General features: G+C 41.8%; 1 protein-coding gene across 1 annotated transcript in view; it reads left to right on the top strand.

The window, feature by feature from the left end:
- The window catches only part of LOC139570860 (sodium/potassium/calcium exchanger 3-like), a 164,531-nt gene that overhangs the window by 52,280 nt on the left and 96,615 nt on the right, over positions 1-15,636 (top strand). The window contains exon 2 of the mRNA XM_071393150.1: positions 6,745-6,873. Coding sequence (XP_071249251.1) covers positions 6,745-6,873 — 129 coding nt within the window. The remainder of the gene's footprint in view (positions 1-6,744; positions 6,874-15,636) is intronic.

The raw sequence follows: 15,636 nt of genomic DNA, 5'->3' as shown, positions 1-15,636 counted from the left end.
GGAGGGGTCAGGAGACACTGTGGCCCCATCTGATGATACCCCCGGACAGGGCCAAACAGGAAGGATATAACCCCACCCACTTTGCCAAGGCACAGCCCCCACACCACTAGTGGGATATCTTCAACCACCAACTTTCCATCCTGAGACAAGGCCGAGTATAGCCCACAAAGATCTCCGCCACGGCACAACCCAAGGTGGGGGGGGGGTGCGCCAACCCAGACAGGAAGATCACGTCAGTGACTCAACCCACTCAAGTGACGCACCCCTCCTAGGGACGGCATGAAAGAGCACCAGTAAGCCAGTGACTCAGACCCTGTAATAGGAGCATAGGCTAGACCAATTATGTACCAAAGACATCTTAAATCAGTTGTGTTTTATGTGTTCCTGCCATGCGTAATATGCTGTTATCCTATGTATTGTATTACGGCACAATTAGGGTTGCAAAGGGTCGGAAACTTTCCAGGAAACTTTCCAGGAATTTTTCCGGAAATCTCTCATGTCAAGTTAAGCCCGGCAATATTGGGAATTTTGCTTAAATTCATTCAAAAAAGTTAACTTATGACAGTGAACCTTTTTTTGTGGGATACGAATAAGGCAATTCTAGGTCTTTTGGCATATTTTGATTAAACTATCCCCAATTCAATGGAATTGCAACCCTCTGCATGCACAGTGCATTCTTCCATCACATGTACAGCATGTACTAATGAGATGCTATTGAGCCCACACTACTACACTGTCTGAGCCAAGGACTACATGCTTTCTGGTTGTGATTACAATACTGCATGGGGTGAATATATTTTATATAACATACATGATGTTTTGCTAATTAGTAAATAGCAGCCTACAGCAAAGTCTGTTTAAATCATTTCTAACTTGTTAACAATTTCTGCTAGTTAGTTTTTGCTACCATGTGGATTTTAGCTTGCTTGAGCCTGCTAACTGAGTAGTGTTAATTCACCTGTTTCCATACATGTTTCATTTTAAAACATGTATCTTACAAAGGAGTTGTTAATTTTAACTGCTTAACTATTTATCTGTACATGGAATTGTATTGTTTTTTTTTCTCATTTTTTTATAATCTTTACAGGAAAATGCCACGGGCACTATCTGATGTGTGGAGACATTTCACTGCAGCTAACGTAGACGGAAAAGCTGTGTACATTTGCAAATACTGTGCCAAATCATATGGGAAGAATGCAACAAAGATGCAGAAGTGCATAAAGTTCCCTCGGTGCTCACAACAAGCAACCTCTGACAAAAGTCCCTCTACTTCTTTTCGAGGTGAAAAAAAATGAATCAGACACCTTATCGATAGCAACAGCTCATGGTCCTCCTGGAATCAGAAGTTTTTTGGACTCAGTGGAGGAACGTAGTTAGAGAATATGCTGATGAATGTCCAATAGACAGGAAATGTGTATTGGAAGAGATTTATAAATGTTCTTCGCCCAGCATACACCCCACCAACCAGACATGCTTTATCTACTCATTTGCCAGATACAGAGTTCAACAGAGTTCAAGTGAAGGTCAAGCAAATCATAGAGAAAGCAGACTGTATTGCAATCATCTCTGATGGGTGTTCGAATGTTCGTGGGCAAGGAATAATTAACTACATCATATCCACCCCTCAACCAGTATTCTACAAAAGCACAGACAAGAGGGGTAACAGACACACCGGTCTCTACATTGCAGATGAGCTGAAGGCAGTCATCAATGACCTTGGATCACACAAGGTATTTGCACTGGTGACAGACAATGCTTTGACCATGAAGGCTGCTTGGTCTAAATTGGAGTCCTATCCTCACATCACACCCATTGGCTGTGCTGCTCTTGCATTGAATCTGCTCCTCAAGGACATCATGGCACTGAAAACAATGAATCAACTCTACAAGAGAGCCAAGGAAATGGTTAGGTATTTGAAGGGTCATCAAGTTACAACAGCAATCTACCTCACCAAGCAAAGTGAGAAGAATAAGAGCACCACATTGAAGCTGCCCAGCAACACCCATTGGGGTGGTGTTGTCATCATGTTTGACAGTCTCCTAGATGGGAAGGAGTCTCTCCAAGAATGGCCATATCTCAGTCTGCCGATATGGACAGCCCCATCAAGAGGATCCTCCTAGATGATGTATTTTGGGAGAGAGTGGTAAGCAGCCTGAAACCCCTGAAACCTATAACAAGAGGGGTAACAGACACACCGGTCTCTACATTGCAGATGAGCTGAAGGCAGTCATCAATGACCTTGGATCACACAAGGTATTTGCACTGGTGACAGACAATGCTTTGACCATGAAGGCTGCTTGGTCTAAATTGGAGTCCTATCCAACCCATTGCACGGGTTGAGGGAGACAATGCCATCCAGTCTGATGTTCATACTCTGCTTGCAGATGTAAGAGAAGATATCCGTACTGCCCTGCCCACTTCACTGTTGCTCCAAGCAGAGGAAACTGTAGTTCTGAAATACATCAAAAAGTTTGAAGACTTCTGCCTGAAGCCCAAACATGCCGCCGCGTACATGTTGGACCCCAAGTATGCTGGCAAGGGCATCCTGTCTGGTGCAGAGATCAACAAGGCCTATGGTTTCATCACTACCGTGTCTCGCCACCTTGGCCTGGATGAGGGCAATGCTATTGGCAGTCTCGCGAGGTACACATCCAAACAATGGCTTTGGAATGGAGATGCAATATGGCCGTCGTGCTAACATATCTCATCAGCCACCTGGTGGAAGGGATTTTGTGGATTATTTTGCAGAAATAATGTGAAGGTGGATTAGAGGCTCTTTCCCCTGTTGCCTCCATCATCCTCCAAATCCCACCAACATCAGCCGCCTCAGAGCGCAACTGGTCTTTCTTTGGGTACACACACCAAAGCACGCAACAGGCTGACCAATACAAGGGTTTAAAAATTGGTGGCCATCCGGGCAAATTTGAGGCTTTTTGAGCCTGACAACGAGCTATCCTCAACAAGGTTGGAAAGTGACAGTAAAGATGAGGCCTCAGAGTCTGATGTACAAAAGGTGAACATTGAGGAGATCCAGGGAGGACATGGAAGCCTGAGAGGAAGACAACCAAAGCTTTAGTTTCTAGACTATCATTTTAAAGATGTATGTTGAAAACTTTTTGGGGAGATGCGATCGATGGATCATTGGGGATCATTCAATATTCCCTTTCTTTTGTTGTTCAGTGAAATCATCCCATGTGAAGAGTCAACTCATTTAATTAAAGTTCAATTTGTAACAAAATAATAAAATAAAATAAATTATATTGGAAGGATTTAATCATTTGCAATTATGTCTACTTATGATAAGGTAAAAGGGTTATGTTTCTGTCACCATATGATATGGTAAATATATCCAATGCAAAAAACATCTACATTTAAATGGTATTAATAATAATTTGCATATATTTACGTTAATTCCCATATATTCCCTTTAATTCGCACGGAAAGTTTCCATCGCTGAATATTCCCTAAAATGTGCAACCCTAGGCACAATCAACATTTTTATTCTGTTTTTTTGTGTGTTCGGGCTTGTGCTCATAAGCCTATACATATGCATAAGATTTAATATGCGTATGGGGTTTTTGAATTAATCATCACCTTGGAAAGCGCTGTCCATTTCGTTGTCAGGCTTTGAAACAACATCCACAACAACCATGTTTTACACTCAGTTTCAACCTTCTGTTCAACTTCTTTATTCAAATTATCATCATAGTGAGGTGTTTTAAAAGTATGATAGGCCTACTGTTTTGATGGTAAGTGTTTGATGTGAATTTCGATTGCATTTGCCTTGATGTCAGAGTGGTTAGAGGGACAATAGAGTCCTGAGTACCAAGCCATTAGGACCTGATGATCGTTAGCAAGTTGGATACTACTAACATGTGTCCAGATATAAATAAAATAATAATTATAATAATAATAATATTATATAATTATAATAAAATAATTCATAAAAGGAGATTACCTAAATGGTCATGTGGAATTTTACTGCAGTCATGACTCATGACTGCTGGTGTGGCTGTAATATGTATGGTCACAGGTACAGCCCAGTACACATTTCCATAGTAACTCCAGCTCCTGGGTGCATTCTGGTTCATTGAACAGGCATCTACTACAAATCTACAGACAATGTCATAGTGAAGACAGGTTTTTATACATTTTTACACATTTATAAAAATAAAAAGCAGAAATACCTTATCTACTTAAGTTTTCAGACCCTTTGCTATGAGACTCCATTTATCATACTTGAGATGTTTCTACATCTTGATTGGAGTCCACCTGTGGTAAATTCAATTGATTGTACATGATTTGGAAAGGCACACACCTGTCTATTTAAGGTCCCACAGTTGACAGTGCATGTCAGAGCAAAATCCAAGCCATGAGGTTGAAGGAATTGTCCGTAGAGTGCTGAGACAGGATTGTGTTGAGGCACAGATCTGGGGAAGGGTACCAAAACATTTCTGCAAAATTGAAGGTCCCCAAGATCACAGTGGCCTCCATCATTCTTAAATGGAAGAAGTTTGGAACCACCAAGACTCCTCCTAGAGCTGGGTGCCCGGCCAAACTGAGCAATCGGGGGAGAAGGGCCTTGGTCAGGGAGGTGACCAAGAACCCGATGGTCACTCTGATAGAGCTCCAGAGTTCCTCTGTGTAGATTGGCAAACCTTCCAGAAGGACAACCATCTCTGCAGCACTCCACCAATCAGGCCTTTATGGTAGTGCCCAGATGGAAGCCACTCCTCAGTAAAAGGCACATGAAAGCCCACTTGGAGATTGCCAAAAGGCACCTAAAGAACTCTCAGACCATGAGAAACAAGATTCTCTGGTCTGATGAAACAAGATTGAACTCTTTGGACTGAATTCCAATTGTCACATCTGGAGGAAACCTGGCACCATCCCTACATGGCGGTAGCAGCATCATGCTGTGGGGATGTTTTTCAGCGGCAGGGACTGGAAGACTAGTCAGGATCGAGGGAAAGAGGAACAGAGAAAGTACAGAAAGATTCTTGATATAAACCTGCTCCAGAGTGCTCAGGATCTCAGATTGGGGTGAAGGTTCACCTTCCAACAGGACAACGACCCTAAACACACAGGAGTGGCTTCGGGACAAGTCTCTGAATGTCCTTGAGTGCCCCAGCCAGAGTCTGGACTTGAAACCAATCAAACATCTCTGGCGAGACCAGAAAATAGCTGTGCAACGACGCTCCCCAACCAATCTGACAGAGCTTGAGAGGATCTGCAGAGAAGAATGGGAGAAACTCCCCAAATACAGGTTTGCCAAGCTTGTAGCGTCATACCCAAGAAGACTCGAGGCTGTAATTGCTGGCAAAGTGCTTCAACAAAGGGTCTGAATACTTTTGTAAATGTGATATTTCAGTTATTTAGTTTGAATACATTTGCAAAATTGTCTAAAAAACAATTTTTGCTTCGTCATTATGGGGCATTGTGTGTAGATTGATGAGGGAAAAAACGTTTTAATACATTTTAGAATAAGGCTGTAACGTAACAAAATGTGGAAAAAGTCAAGTGGTCTGAATACTTTCCGAATGCACTGTATGTGTGTGTGCGTGCATGCTTGCATGTGTTCGTGTGTGTGATCGGCGTGCGTCCATCCAAAAAGCAGCAGGAACCTATCTGAAGTCTATGATGTCAGCTGTGTTTGATTGTCATGTTCCTGTTACCCATGGCTGTGTCCAGTCATGGAGAACACCTCTCAGTCCCATAACATGTCAAGTCTGCTCTGACTGTTCAGTGCTCAGTCGTCCAGCCTAATGGGACATGTGTCTTCAAACAGAGAGAGCCTCTACAGTGTTTTGGTATGGGAAGTGAAGGAGAGGGGTGAGAGAGAGAGAGAGAGAGAGAGAGAGAGAGAGAGAGAGAGAGAGAGAGAGAGAGAGAGAGAGAGAGAGAGAGAGAGAGAGAGAGAGAGAGAGAGAGGGCCTTTCTGATATAACCAAGGTTGAAATAAACACTTCAGATCATAAAATAGAATATTGTCCTACAAAGAGGAAATGCTCTGCAGTCTTACAAACACACAAGGACAGACATATTCCATTATATTTATTTCTAGGATCTGTTTTCATAATCTATGATTACAGTCACACAACATGGACCCTTCCTAGGTTCCCTGCTCAGTGTCCATGTGTCTTCATCCTATCCGCCTGCTCCTCAACATTTACAGTAGACAGGCGAGCAAAGCTGGGATTGTTTTTATTCCCAGTTTTGATCAATATAGTAAGGGCTATTATTAGCAGGCATTGCCAAATCGTAATGTCGTGCCCTGTTGCATCTTGGGAGCTGCGTTGAATTGCTGGCGGTGGCTTGAGGACATGGTGACCCAGATGAATGAGTCGCCGGAATGATCACCCCAGGGTCTCTGGAGCATTCCACTGCTGACTGTGTTGTCGTAGGAACGCTCCTAATGATTTCATAACTACAGTGTCTCATCTTATTCTGACATACCAAGCTAGTATTGGTTGGAATTTGAATTTCTGAGTTCTGGTATCTGATAATTAGAATTGGGCTGAGCTCTGTGTGAGCTCTGAGCTATGTGTCCTATGTGACACATTCCATGAACTTGCTAGCCTTGCTAGCTCCAATCTAGCCTCACACAACAGATATATCCAGGTGTTTATCATGGAAAGCATTAGCTCCATTTTTTACATTTTTGTTGGTGGCCCACTCTTTTATGGTATGCAAAACGTACAGTGTAATTTGAACTCTTAACAATGCTCTATCTTTCCATCCCAGGTTATGACATCTCCAGCCTTACTACTGAGGAGGGTGCCAGATGGGAGAGTCGGAGGCTACTACAGGAGTCCTGGGACAACGAGACAGACCTTCTGTTGGACCCCCCGTCCAAAAACTGCACTGAGCCAGGTAGGACAGGTCCCGCTTTAGAAGTTGTGATTCAACTTTTGGTTGCCAGGTTGGTGAAACTATTGGCCCAATGAGAAATTCTGTAGTGGAGTCAAATTGAAGCTTTGGAATTAGTATACATGGGCAGGATATAGGGAAGACTTTAGTAGAGATTAAATAAAATAAATTAAGGGGGATTGAAAATTCAGACAGGTAGGGATAGCCTTGCGGAGCAGGGCTGTGACGATTATGGAATTTTTGGTAATGATTCATTGTCATGCAAGTTACCATGGTTATTGTCATCACTGTCATTTTTTTGAAAAATGTTTGGAGCTTGTAATGCATCTTTAAAAATGAGCCTCAACATACCTAATGAGTACAACACACCCCTATCTCAACTGCTCGGAACATTTGGAAATGAAGCTATTTGAATCCCCCCTTATCCTAAAATGAATGTAATAAGATTATTATGACAATTATTATTTTAAGTTCACTGTTATTGTCCATAATTGACGGTTTCACAATTATACAATACTTATACACAATACAGTGGGTATTATAAGTATTCACCTGCCTTGGATTTTTTTACATTTTGTTGCTTTACAAAGTCGGAATGAAATAGATTCAATTGTAATTTTTTTCATTGAGCTACACAAAGTACTGCATAAGAATGACAAATTAATACAAATTAAATAACTAAAATATGGTCTTTAGATAAGTATTCACCCCCTTTGTTTAGGCAAGCCTAATTAGTTCAGGAGTAAAATTTGGATTAACAAATCACATAATATGTTGGACTCACTCTGTGAAATAAGAGGGGTTGACATGGTTTATTAATGACTACGCCTTCCTCTGTCCCCATTCATACAACATCTGTAAGGTCCCTCAGTTAAGTATTCAAGCACAGATTCAACAATAAAGACGAGCCTCATAGAGAAGGGCAGTGATTGTTAGATGGATAACAATAACAAATCAGACATTGAATATCTCTTTAAGCATCATCAATATTCATAATTATGCTGTGGATGATGTATTAAACCACCCAGACACATCAAAGATGTATTTAGTCGTTCTTCTGAACTGAGCTGCAGGACAAGAAGGAAACTGCTCAGGGATGTCAGTTGTGTGTGTCAGTTTTGTGTGTATAATTGTGCAACTGTCAGGTTGTAATGTGAATTGAAAAGAAGAATACTCTTTCTCCATCCTGCTCCTCAGACTCTTCTTCATAGAGCCATAGTACCTGCCCTTGCCCTAAGCAAGGCAAGAAGTAGAGCTTTACGGCAGATAGCCTCCTGTCCATCTGTTGTTTTTATTACCTTTATTTAACTAGGCAAGTCAGTTAAGAACAAATTCTTATTTACAATGATGGCCTACCCCAGCCAAACCCTAACCCAGACGACACTGGGCCAATTGTGTACTTCTTATGGGACTCCCAATCACAGCCGGTTGTGATACAGCCTGGAATCAAACCAGGGTCTGTAGTGATGCCTCTAGCACTGAGATGCAGTGCCTTAGACCGCTGCGCCACTCGGGAGCCCTGCGATCTGTGGAATTAATTTATTGCTGATGCTTACAAGTCAACAGGAATGCATATGACACTTAGACATTTTTTTCAACTGTTAGTTCGTTGAGTGACAGTTTCATGTAGCAAATATAGCAAAAATATAGACAAAAACCCAGACTATAACACTGAAAATAAACCCAAATTCTGAATCAGGTCCAGAGTAACACAAATCTCCTTTTACGTAATGCTCCATGTCCACACAGGTCAATGGAAACAAGACCTGAACAATTAGCACTTTCAATTCCCCCGTCAGCATGGCTACAGGTGACACACCGGAAAACTCTCACACACTGGCAGTCAAGCAGTCAGGCGGAGTATGTGTGTGTGCGTGTGTGCGTGAATATGTGTGTTACTGTACATTATGTGATTTTGTGTCCTTCTGTGTCCTACAATGGGAACGTTCTGGAAGGAATAATGCCACAAGCTATAAAAGACTCAATGAGAATTGACATTTGACTGGATCCAGTGAGTAGAATGAGATCTGATAGATTGTGAGATCATCGTCAATGTGTAATCATTACTAATGAAGCGAATGGACGTCCACATTAATCTGTGATGATGAATCTCTGATCTCTCGCTTTCTATGCATACATAGCCTGGTCTACTGGCCCAAGTTGAGAGATGTTTAAGGATGTTGGATTGGAGGAATAGTGGAAAGGAGAGCGAGAGATAGAGAGAGAAGGGGTGGAGAATGATCAAGAGGGAGTAAGAGAATGACAGAGGAAGAGAGACAGAGACAATGATCAAGAGGGGGTGAGAGAATGAGAGATAGATGAGACAGGCTCTTTTGTGCAGAAAAGCAGAAGAATCCCTATTAAAATAATTCAAGTTTTTCAGGATGCAAAGCGTGATTAAGCGGAAAACAGGCTATTAAGTATTTCTGTCTAAATTTAACTCCCATATAACTTACTCGGATAGAGCAGGGGTTGGAAGCAGGCAATAGGATGAAGAGCTGTCTAGAGCATATGAGAATCTGTGTGTGTGTGTGTGTGCATTCGGCTTAGGTGTGGGTTTGGTTTGTGTGTGTGCGCGTTGTATCTAGGACAGCGGCGAGTTTTGGGAGGCGGTGTGTTAACAGTGAGATCAAGAGATTGCTTGGCAGAATGCAGTCTCATAAAGCCCCAGGATTCCACATGGAAAACCCTCACACATACAAGGGCCCAGAAAAACACACACACGCCCACGGGCAATGCAAACACACAGTGCCGTTATCGGAGTTAGAATACAGCTTACATATCTGCATATCCTCACAACACCCACCAAGGTTGGGGTCAATTCAAATTGAACGCAGTGAATTCAGGAAGTTAAAAAAATGAAATTACAATTCAAACGTTCTCCATAAACTGACTGCATAAACTGAAAAGTAGAAGCCATTTATAAAAATTCTAAAAAGTTTATAAAATTACAAAGTAAAAATCATATCACTTCCTGAATTGATTGCATTCAATTCGAATTGAGCCCAACTCTGACACACACACACCTGACATCCCTGAGCAGTTTCCTTCTTGTCCTGCAGCTCAGTTCAGAAGAACGACTAAATACATCTTTGATGTGTCTGGGTGGTTTAATACATCATCCACAGCATAATTAGTTTTTTTCAATTGTTTAAGCACAATTTTGAAAACAGGGCCCGGTTTGTCAAAACACTACACACAATTAGCACAACCCTACACCAAAGTAGCACAACACTTCAGATCATTTGCCAAATGGAACACTTTTGTCAAAACTATACACGACTTCATAAAAAGAATATTTTGTTACCATACGAAACACACACATTTCATATGACTTCAATCTTTTTGAACCAGTTACACACTGCTGTTGCTAACCTAAAACACTTTTAGCAAGTCTAATTGTCAGTGATTAGAGTAGTGTAAATGAAGTACACAGAGAAAGTGCAACTATACAAACACTACACAAGACCAATGCTGCAGACTGAGGAACATATAATTTATTTCTCTCCATATACCCAAATCAGTCAACATGGAGAATCACAACAAAACATGTCCCAGTTTTCATGCTACTACAGTAGTGTGCATAACACTGTTAGCTCAGCAAACAGACAAACGTAAAATACTGTATCCAGTACAGGTTACAATTACAGTAAATAACAACAACAAACATAAAACATTATCTGAAAAAAACTGACAATATTGTACAGAAAATACTACAGTAAACATACTATACATTATCTCTTCGCCTAGCTGGATCTGGCCAGAGAATTTCATCAACATCACAAGCAATATCGTCATTAGCAAGACAACGCGGGAAGAACCGTCTGCGGCGTCGACTTGGCCACAGGCATCCTCCATGGCCTGAATGAGGGGTACCTGAGCCTGGGGCTGGAGATCGTAAACCTTCCACCGCCATGCAGAGAAAAACTCTTCGATAGGGTTTAGAAACGGAGAGTATGGTGGAAGGTATAGTACTGTCAACTGTGGATGGTGTTGAAACCAGTTCTGGACCAAAGCAGAGCGGTGGAATGACACATTGTCCCAGATGACCGTGTATTGCATCTGGTGCATTTCATTACCTGCTGTGACGATGTGGTGCAATCGGTCCAAAAATGCGAGAATGTGAGGTGTGTTGTAAGGGCCCATTTTGGCATGACGGAGGACAACCCCATACTGTGAAATGGCAGCGCAAAGGGTGATGTTATCCCCACGTTGCCCTGGGACATTGATTATAGCCCTGTGGCCAATGATATTTCTGCCTCGCCTTCTTGCTTTTGTGAGGTTGAACCCTGCCTCATCAATATATATGAATTCATGCAGGATTTCCTCAGCATCCATCTGCAAAACTGAAAGACAAGATTGTGTAGTTCAGGATAGGTCTAGTATACAGTCAATGTAAATAAGTCATGTGTGCAGTATGCAACATCACAGTGCTAAAGTGAACAATACAAACCTCCACATACTCATGCTGCAGCCGTTTGACTCTCTGAATTCCGCACAAAAGGCACTCGATAAAGTTGTTTCATTTGAACCTGATGTCTTTTCAGGATGCGTGCCAGTGTTGACAGACCTGATGGACATTATTGAAAATGGCCTGGTCACCGATAATGTTGGCTGGTAGTTCTCTGAGCCTGATAGCATTATTGGCCAAAACCATGTTAATTATCTCTCTCTCCTGTTCTTGCGTGAATATGAGCCTCCTTCCTCCTTGTCGTTCCCGACCCTCAATCCTATGTAGAGGATAATACATGTAACTTACTGTACAATGTCACAGGAAGGGGTATCACAAGTGCTGATATGGTGCATACAATAAGCGGCTGATTACTGTAACTGTAGACAGATTGTCACGTCCTGACCATAGTTCGTATGTGTTTTGCTTGTTTTAGTGTTGGTCAGGACGTGAGCTGGGTGGGCATTCTATGTTGTGTGTCTAGTTTGTCTGTTTGTGTTCAGCCTAATATGGTTCTCAATCAGAGGCAGCTGTCAATCGTTGTCCCTGATTGAGAATCATATAATGGTGGCTTGTTTTGTGTTGGGGATTTGTGGGTGGTTGTTTCCTGTGTCAGTGTTTGTGCCACACGGGACTGTGACGGTTAGTTCGTTTGTTGTTTTGTATTTTGTCTAGTTTTCTTGTCATTAAATCATGGAAACTTACCACGCTGTACATTGGTCCTCCGATCGTTCTCGCCTCTCCTCGTCTGAGGAGGAGGAAGAGCTAGACTGCCGTTACACAGATCTTCTTTTACCTGTTTTCCTGTCAAAGTCCTTATGACAGATGCCACTGTATATCTGCTAAGATTTGTCTGAACTCTCAGTCCAGCCTCCCTCAGCGTCAATCCGTGGTTCACAACATGGTCCACTAGTGTTGCACGAATATCATTTGATAAGTTTGGTCCTCTTCTTCTTTGTGCACGTTCTCCTCCTGCTTCAGGTCTTCCTCGACCTCTGGCTCGGCCTCTGCCTCTGCCTCTTCCTCTACCTCCTTCTCCTCCTCTGTGTACTCCTCCTCTCACCCTCACTCTTCTGACTCCTTCCATTTTGGTTGAAGGCAGGTGAACCTACCTGCTGCATTTTTATAGTGCTTAAACCTGATTGGTGTGTCTACAATTTAGCAATCATGTGTTTGTGCACCTGATGGCTGTGTTTAACAGATTGGCTCATAGGTGTGGTAATTTGACAGTCAGTGCTTTGGAATTGCAAGGAAGTGACATCATGATATACTTCTGTGTCTGATGTATACAAGTGTGTTTAGTGTTTTGCAAATCACTGTGTGTAATGTTTTGCAAATAGTGTGAAGCTGACAATTTGATTACAGTTGTGCAAATCTAGCCTTGTGTTTTGCTCCTTGAGTGTAAGGTTTTGCTAATTGTGGGAAAAGTTAAATTGTAGTGTGTCAGCAATCGTAAAAAACTGTAACTTGATGATGCTTAGAGAGATATTCAATGTCTGATTTGTTATTGTTATCCATCTAACAATCACTGCCCTTCTTTATGAGGCTTTCGAATAGTTCCCTCGTCTTTATTGTTGAATCTGTGCTTGAATACTTAACTGAGGGACCTTACAGATGTTGTATGAATGGGGACAGAGGAAGGCGTAGTCATTAATAAACCATGTCAACCCCTCTTATTTCACAGAGTGAGTCCAACATATTATGTGATTTGTTAATCCAAATTTTACTCCTGAACTAATTAGGCTTGCCTAAACAAAAGGGGGTGGATACTTATGTAAAGACCATATTTCAGTTATTTAATTTGTATTAATTTGTCATTCTTATGCAGTATTTTGTGTAGATCAATGATTTTTTTTAAATTGAATCTATTTCAATCTGACTTTTTAAAGCAACAAAATGTTTTTTCAAAATCCAATACTTATGATACCCATTGTATTATATACTGTATATATTTTTAAAAAAACTTTATTTAACTAGGGCTGGCACAATTATTATGTAATTGTGTAACCATCAGGTGGTAATGTGAATTGAAAAGAAGAATACTATTTTGCCATCCTGCTACTCAGACTCTTCTTCATAGGGCCATAGTACCTTCCCTTACAGCTGATTGCCTCCTGCTTCAAGGTGGGCAACTGTCAGTGAATGTCGCGCTCTAGGTAGTGGTCGAGACGTAGCAAGTACCCAAGTATACATTTGAGTATTATGTGTAGCCGACTGTATTTTTACAAAACGTGTAGTAAGTGTGAAGAGGCTCTATGTTAGACTCTCATAGATGTGGAGTGACTCTGCTCTGTGCTGTGTATCTCTGTAATTGGCCTCACAGTGGCTTGATCAATGACACCCTTTTCTCCTCTAGCATCTCTCACAGACATCTACAACATACAGAGCCCCCAACCACTGTTCCTTCATTAAGCAGGATCTCAGTGTGGTCTTTCAGATTAGAGATAAACATGTTTACGTCACCTAGATTCTCCTCTCCTCACTTACTGCAAACAAAAAAGAGGCAGACACCTCATTAGAATGCCTCTCTGAGTGTGTGTGTGTGTGTGTGTGTGTGTTGTTCACAGACAGATTATTTCACTTATAATTCACTGTATCACAATTCCAGCGGGTGAGAAGTTTACATACACTAAGTTGACTGTGCCTTTAAACAGCTTGGAAAATTCCAGAAAATTATGTCATGGCTTTAGAAGCTTCTGATAGGCTAATTGACATCATTTGAGTCAATTGGAGGTGTACCTGTGGATGTATTTCAAGGCCTACCTTCAAACTCAGTGCCTCTTTGCTTGACATCATGGGAAAATCAAAAGAAATCAGCCAAGACCTCAGGAAAAAAATTGTAGACCTCCACAAGTCTGGTTCATCCTTGGGAGCAATTTCCAAACGCCTGAAGGTACTATGTTCATCTGTACAAACAATAGTACGCAAGTATTAACACCATGGGACCACGCAGCTCTCATACCGCTCAAGAAGGAGACGCGTTCTGTCTCCTAGAGATGAATGTACTTTGGTGCAAAAAGTGCAAATCAATCCCAGAACAACAGCAAAGGACCTTGTGAAGATGCTGGAGGAAACAGATACAAAAATATCTTTATCTACAGTAAAACAAGTCCTATATCGACATAACCTGAAAGGGTGCTCAGCAAGGAAGAAGCCACTGCTCCAAAACTGTCATAAAAAAGCCAGACTACGGTTTGCAACTGCACATGGGGACAAAGATTGTACATTTTGGAGAAATGTCCTCTGGTCTGATGAAACAACAATAGAACTGTTTGGCCATAATGACCATCGTTTGGAGGAAAAAGCGGGAGGCTTGCAAGCCGAGGAACACCATCCCAACCGTGAAGCACGGGGGAGGCAGCATCATGTTGTGGGGTGATTTGCTGCACGAGGGACTGGTGCACTTCACATAAAAGATGGCATCATGAGGAGGGAAATTATGGGGATATATTGAAGGAACATCTCAGGACATCAGTCAGGAAGTTAAAGCTTGGTCGCAAATGGGTCTTCCAAATGGACAATGACCCCAAGCATACTTCCAAAGTTGTGGCAAAATGGCTTAAGGACAACAAAGTCAAGGTATTGGAGTGGCCATCACAAAGCCCTGACCTCAGTCCTGTAGAAAATTTGTGGGAAGAACTGAAAAAGCGTGTGTGAGCAAGTAGGCCTACAAACCTGACTCAGTTACACCAGCTCTGTCAGGAGGAATGGGCCAAAATTCACCCAACTTACTGTGGGATGCTTGTGGAAGGCTACCTGAAACATTTGACCCAAGTTAAACAGTTTAAAGGCAATGCTACCTAATACTTATTGAGTGTATGTCAACTTCTGACCCACTTGGAATGTGATGAAAGAAATAAAAGCTGAAATAAATCATTATCTCTACCATTATTCTGCCATTTCACATTCTTAAAACTTAAGTGGTGATCTTAACTGACCTAAGGCGGGGAATTTTTACTAGGATTAAATGTCATGAATTGTGAAACTTGTGTAAACTTCCGACTTCAACTGTATCTGTATAATAGCTACACTCTATATACAAAAGTATGTGGACACCCCTTCAAATTAGTGGATTCGGCTTTTTCAGCCACACCCGTTGCTGATCTGTATATAAAATCGAGCACACAGCCATGCAATATCCGTAGACAAACATTAGCAGTAGAATGGCCTTACTGAAGAGCTCAGTGACTTTCAACGTGGCACCGTCATAGTGGTAGGCCACACAAGCTCACAGAACAGGACCGCTAAGTTGCTGAAGCGCCTAGCACGTAAAAATCGTCTGTCCTCGATTGCAACATACACTACCGAGTTCTAAA

This window comes from Salvelinus alpinus, chromosome 3 (genome assembly GCF_045679555.1).
Source record: "Salvelinus alpinus chromosome 3, SLU_Salpinus.1, whole genome shotgun sequence".
NCBI lineage: Eukaryota > Metazoa > Chordata > Actinopteri > Salmoniformes > Salmonidae > Salvelinus > Salvelinus alpinus.
This window is presented reverse-complemented; position numbering and strand designations above follow the sequence as displayed.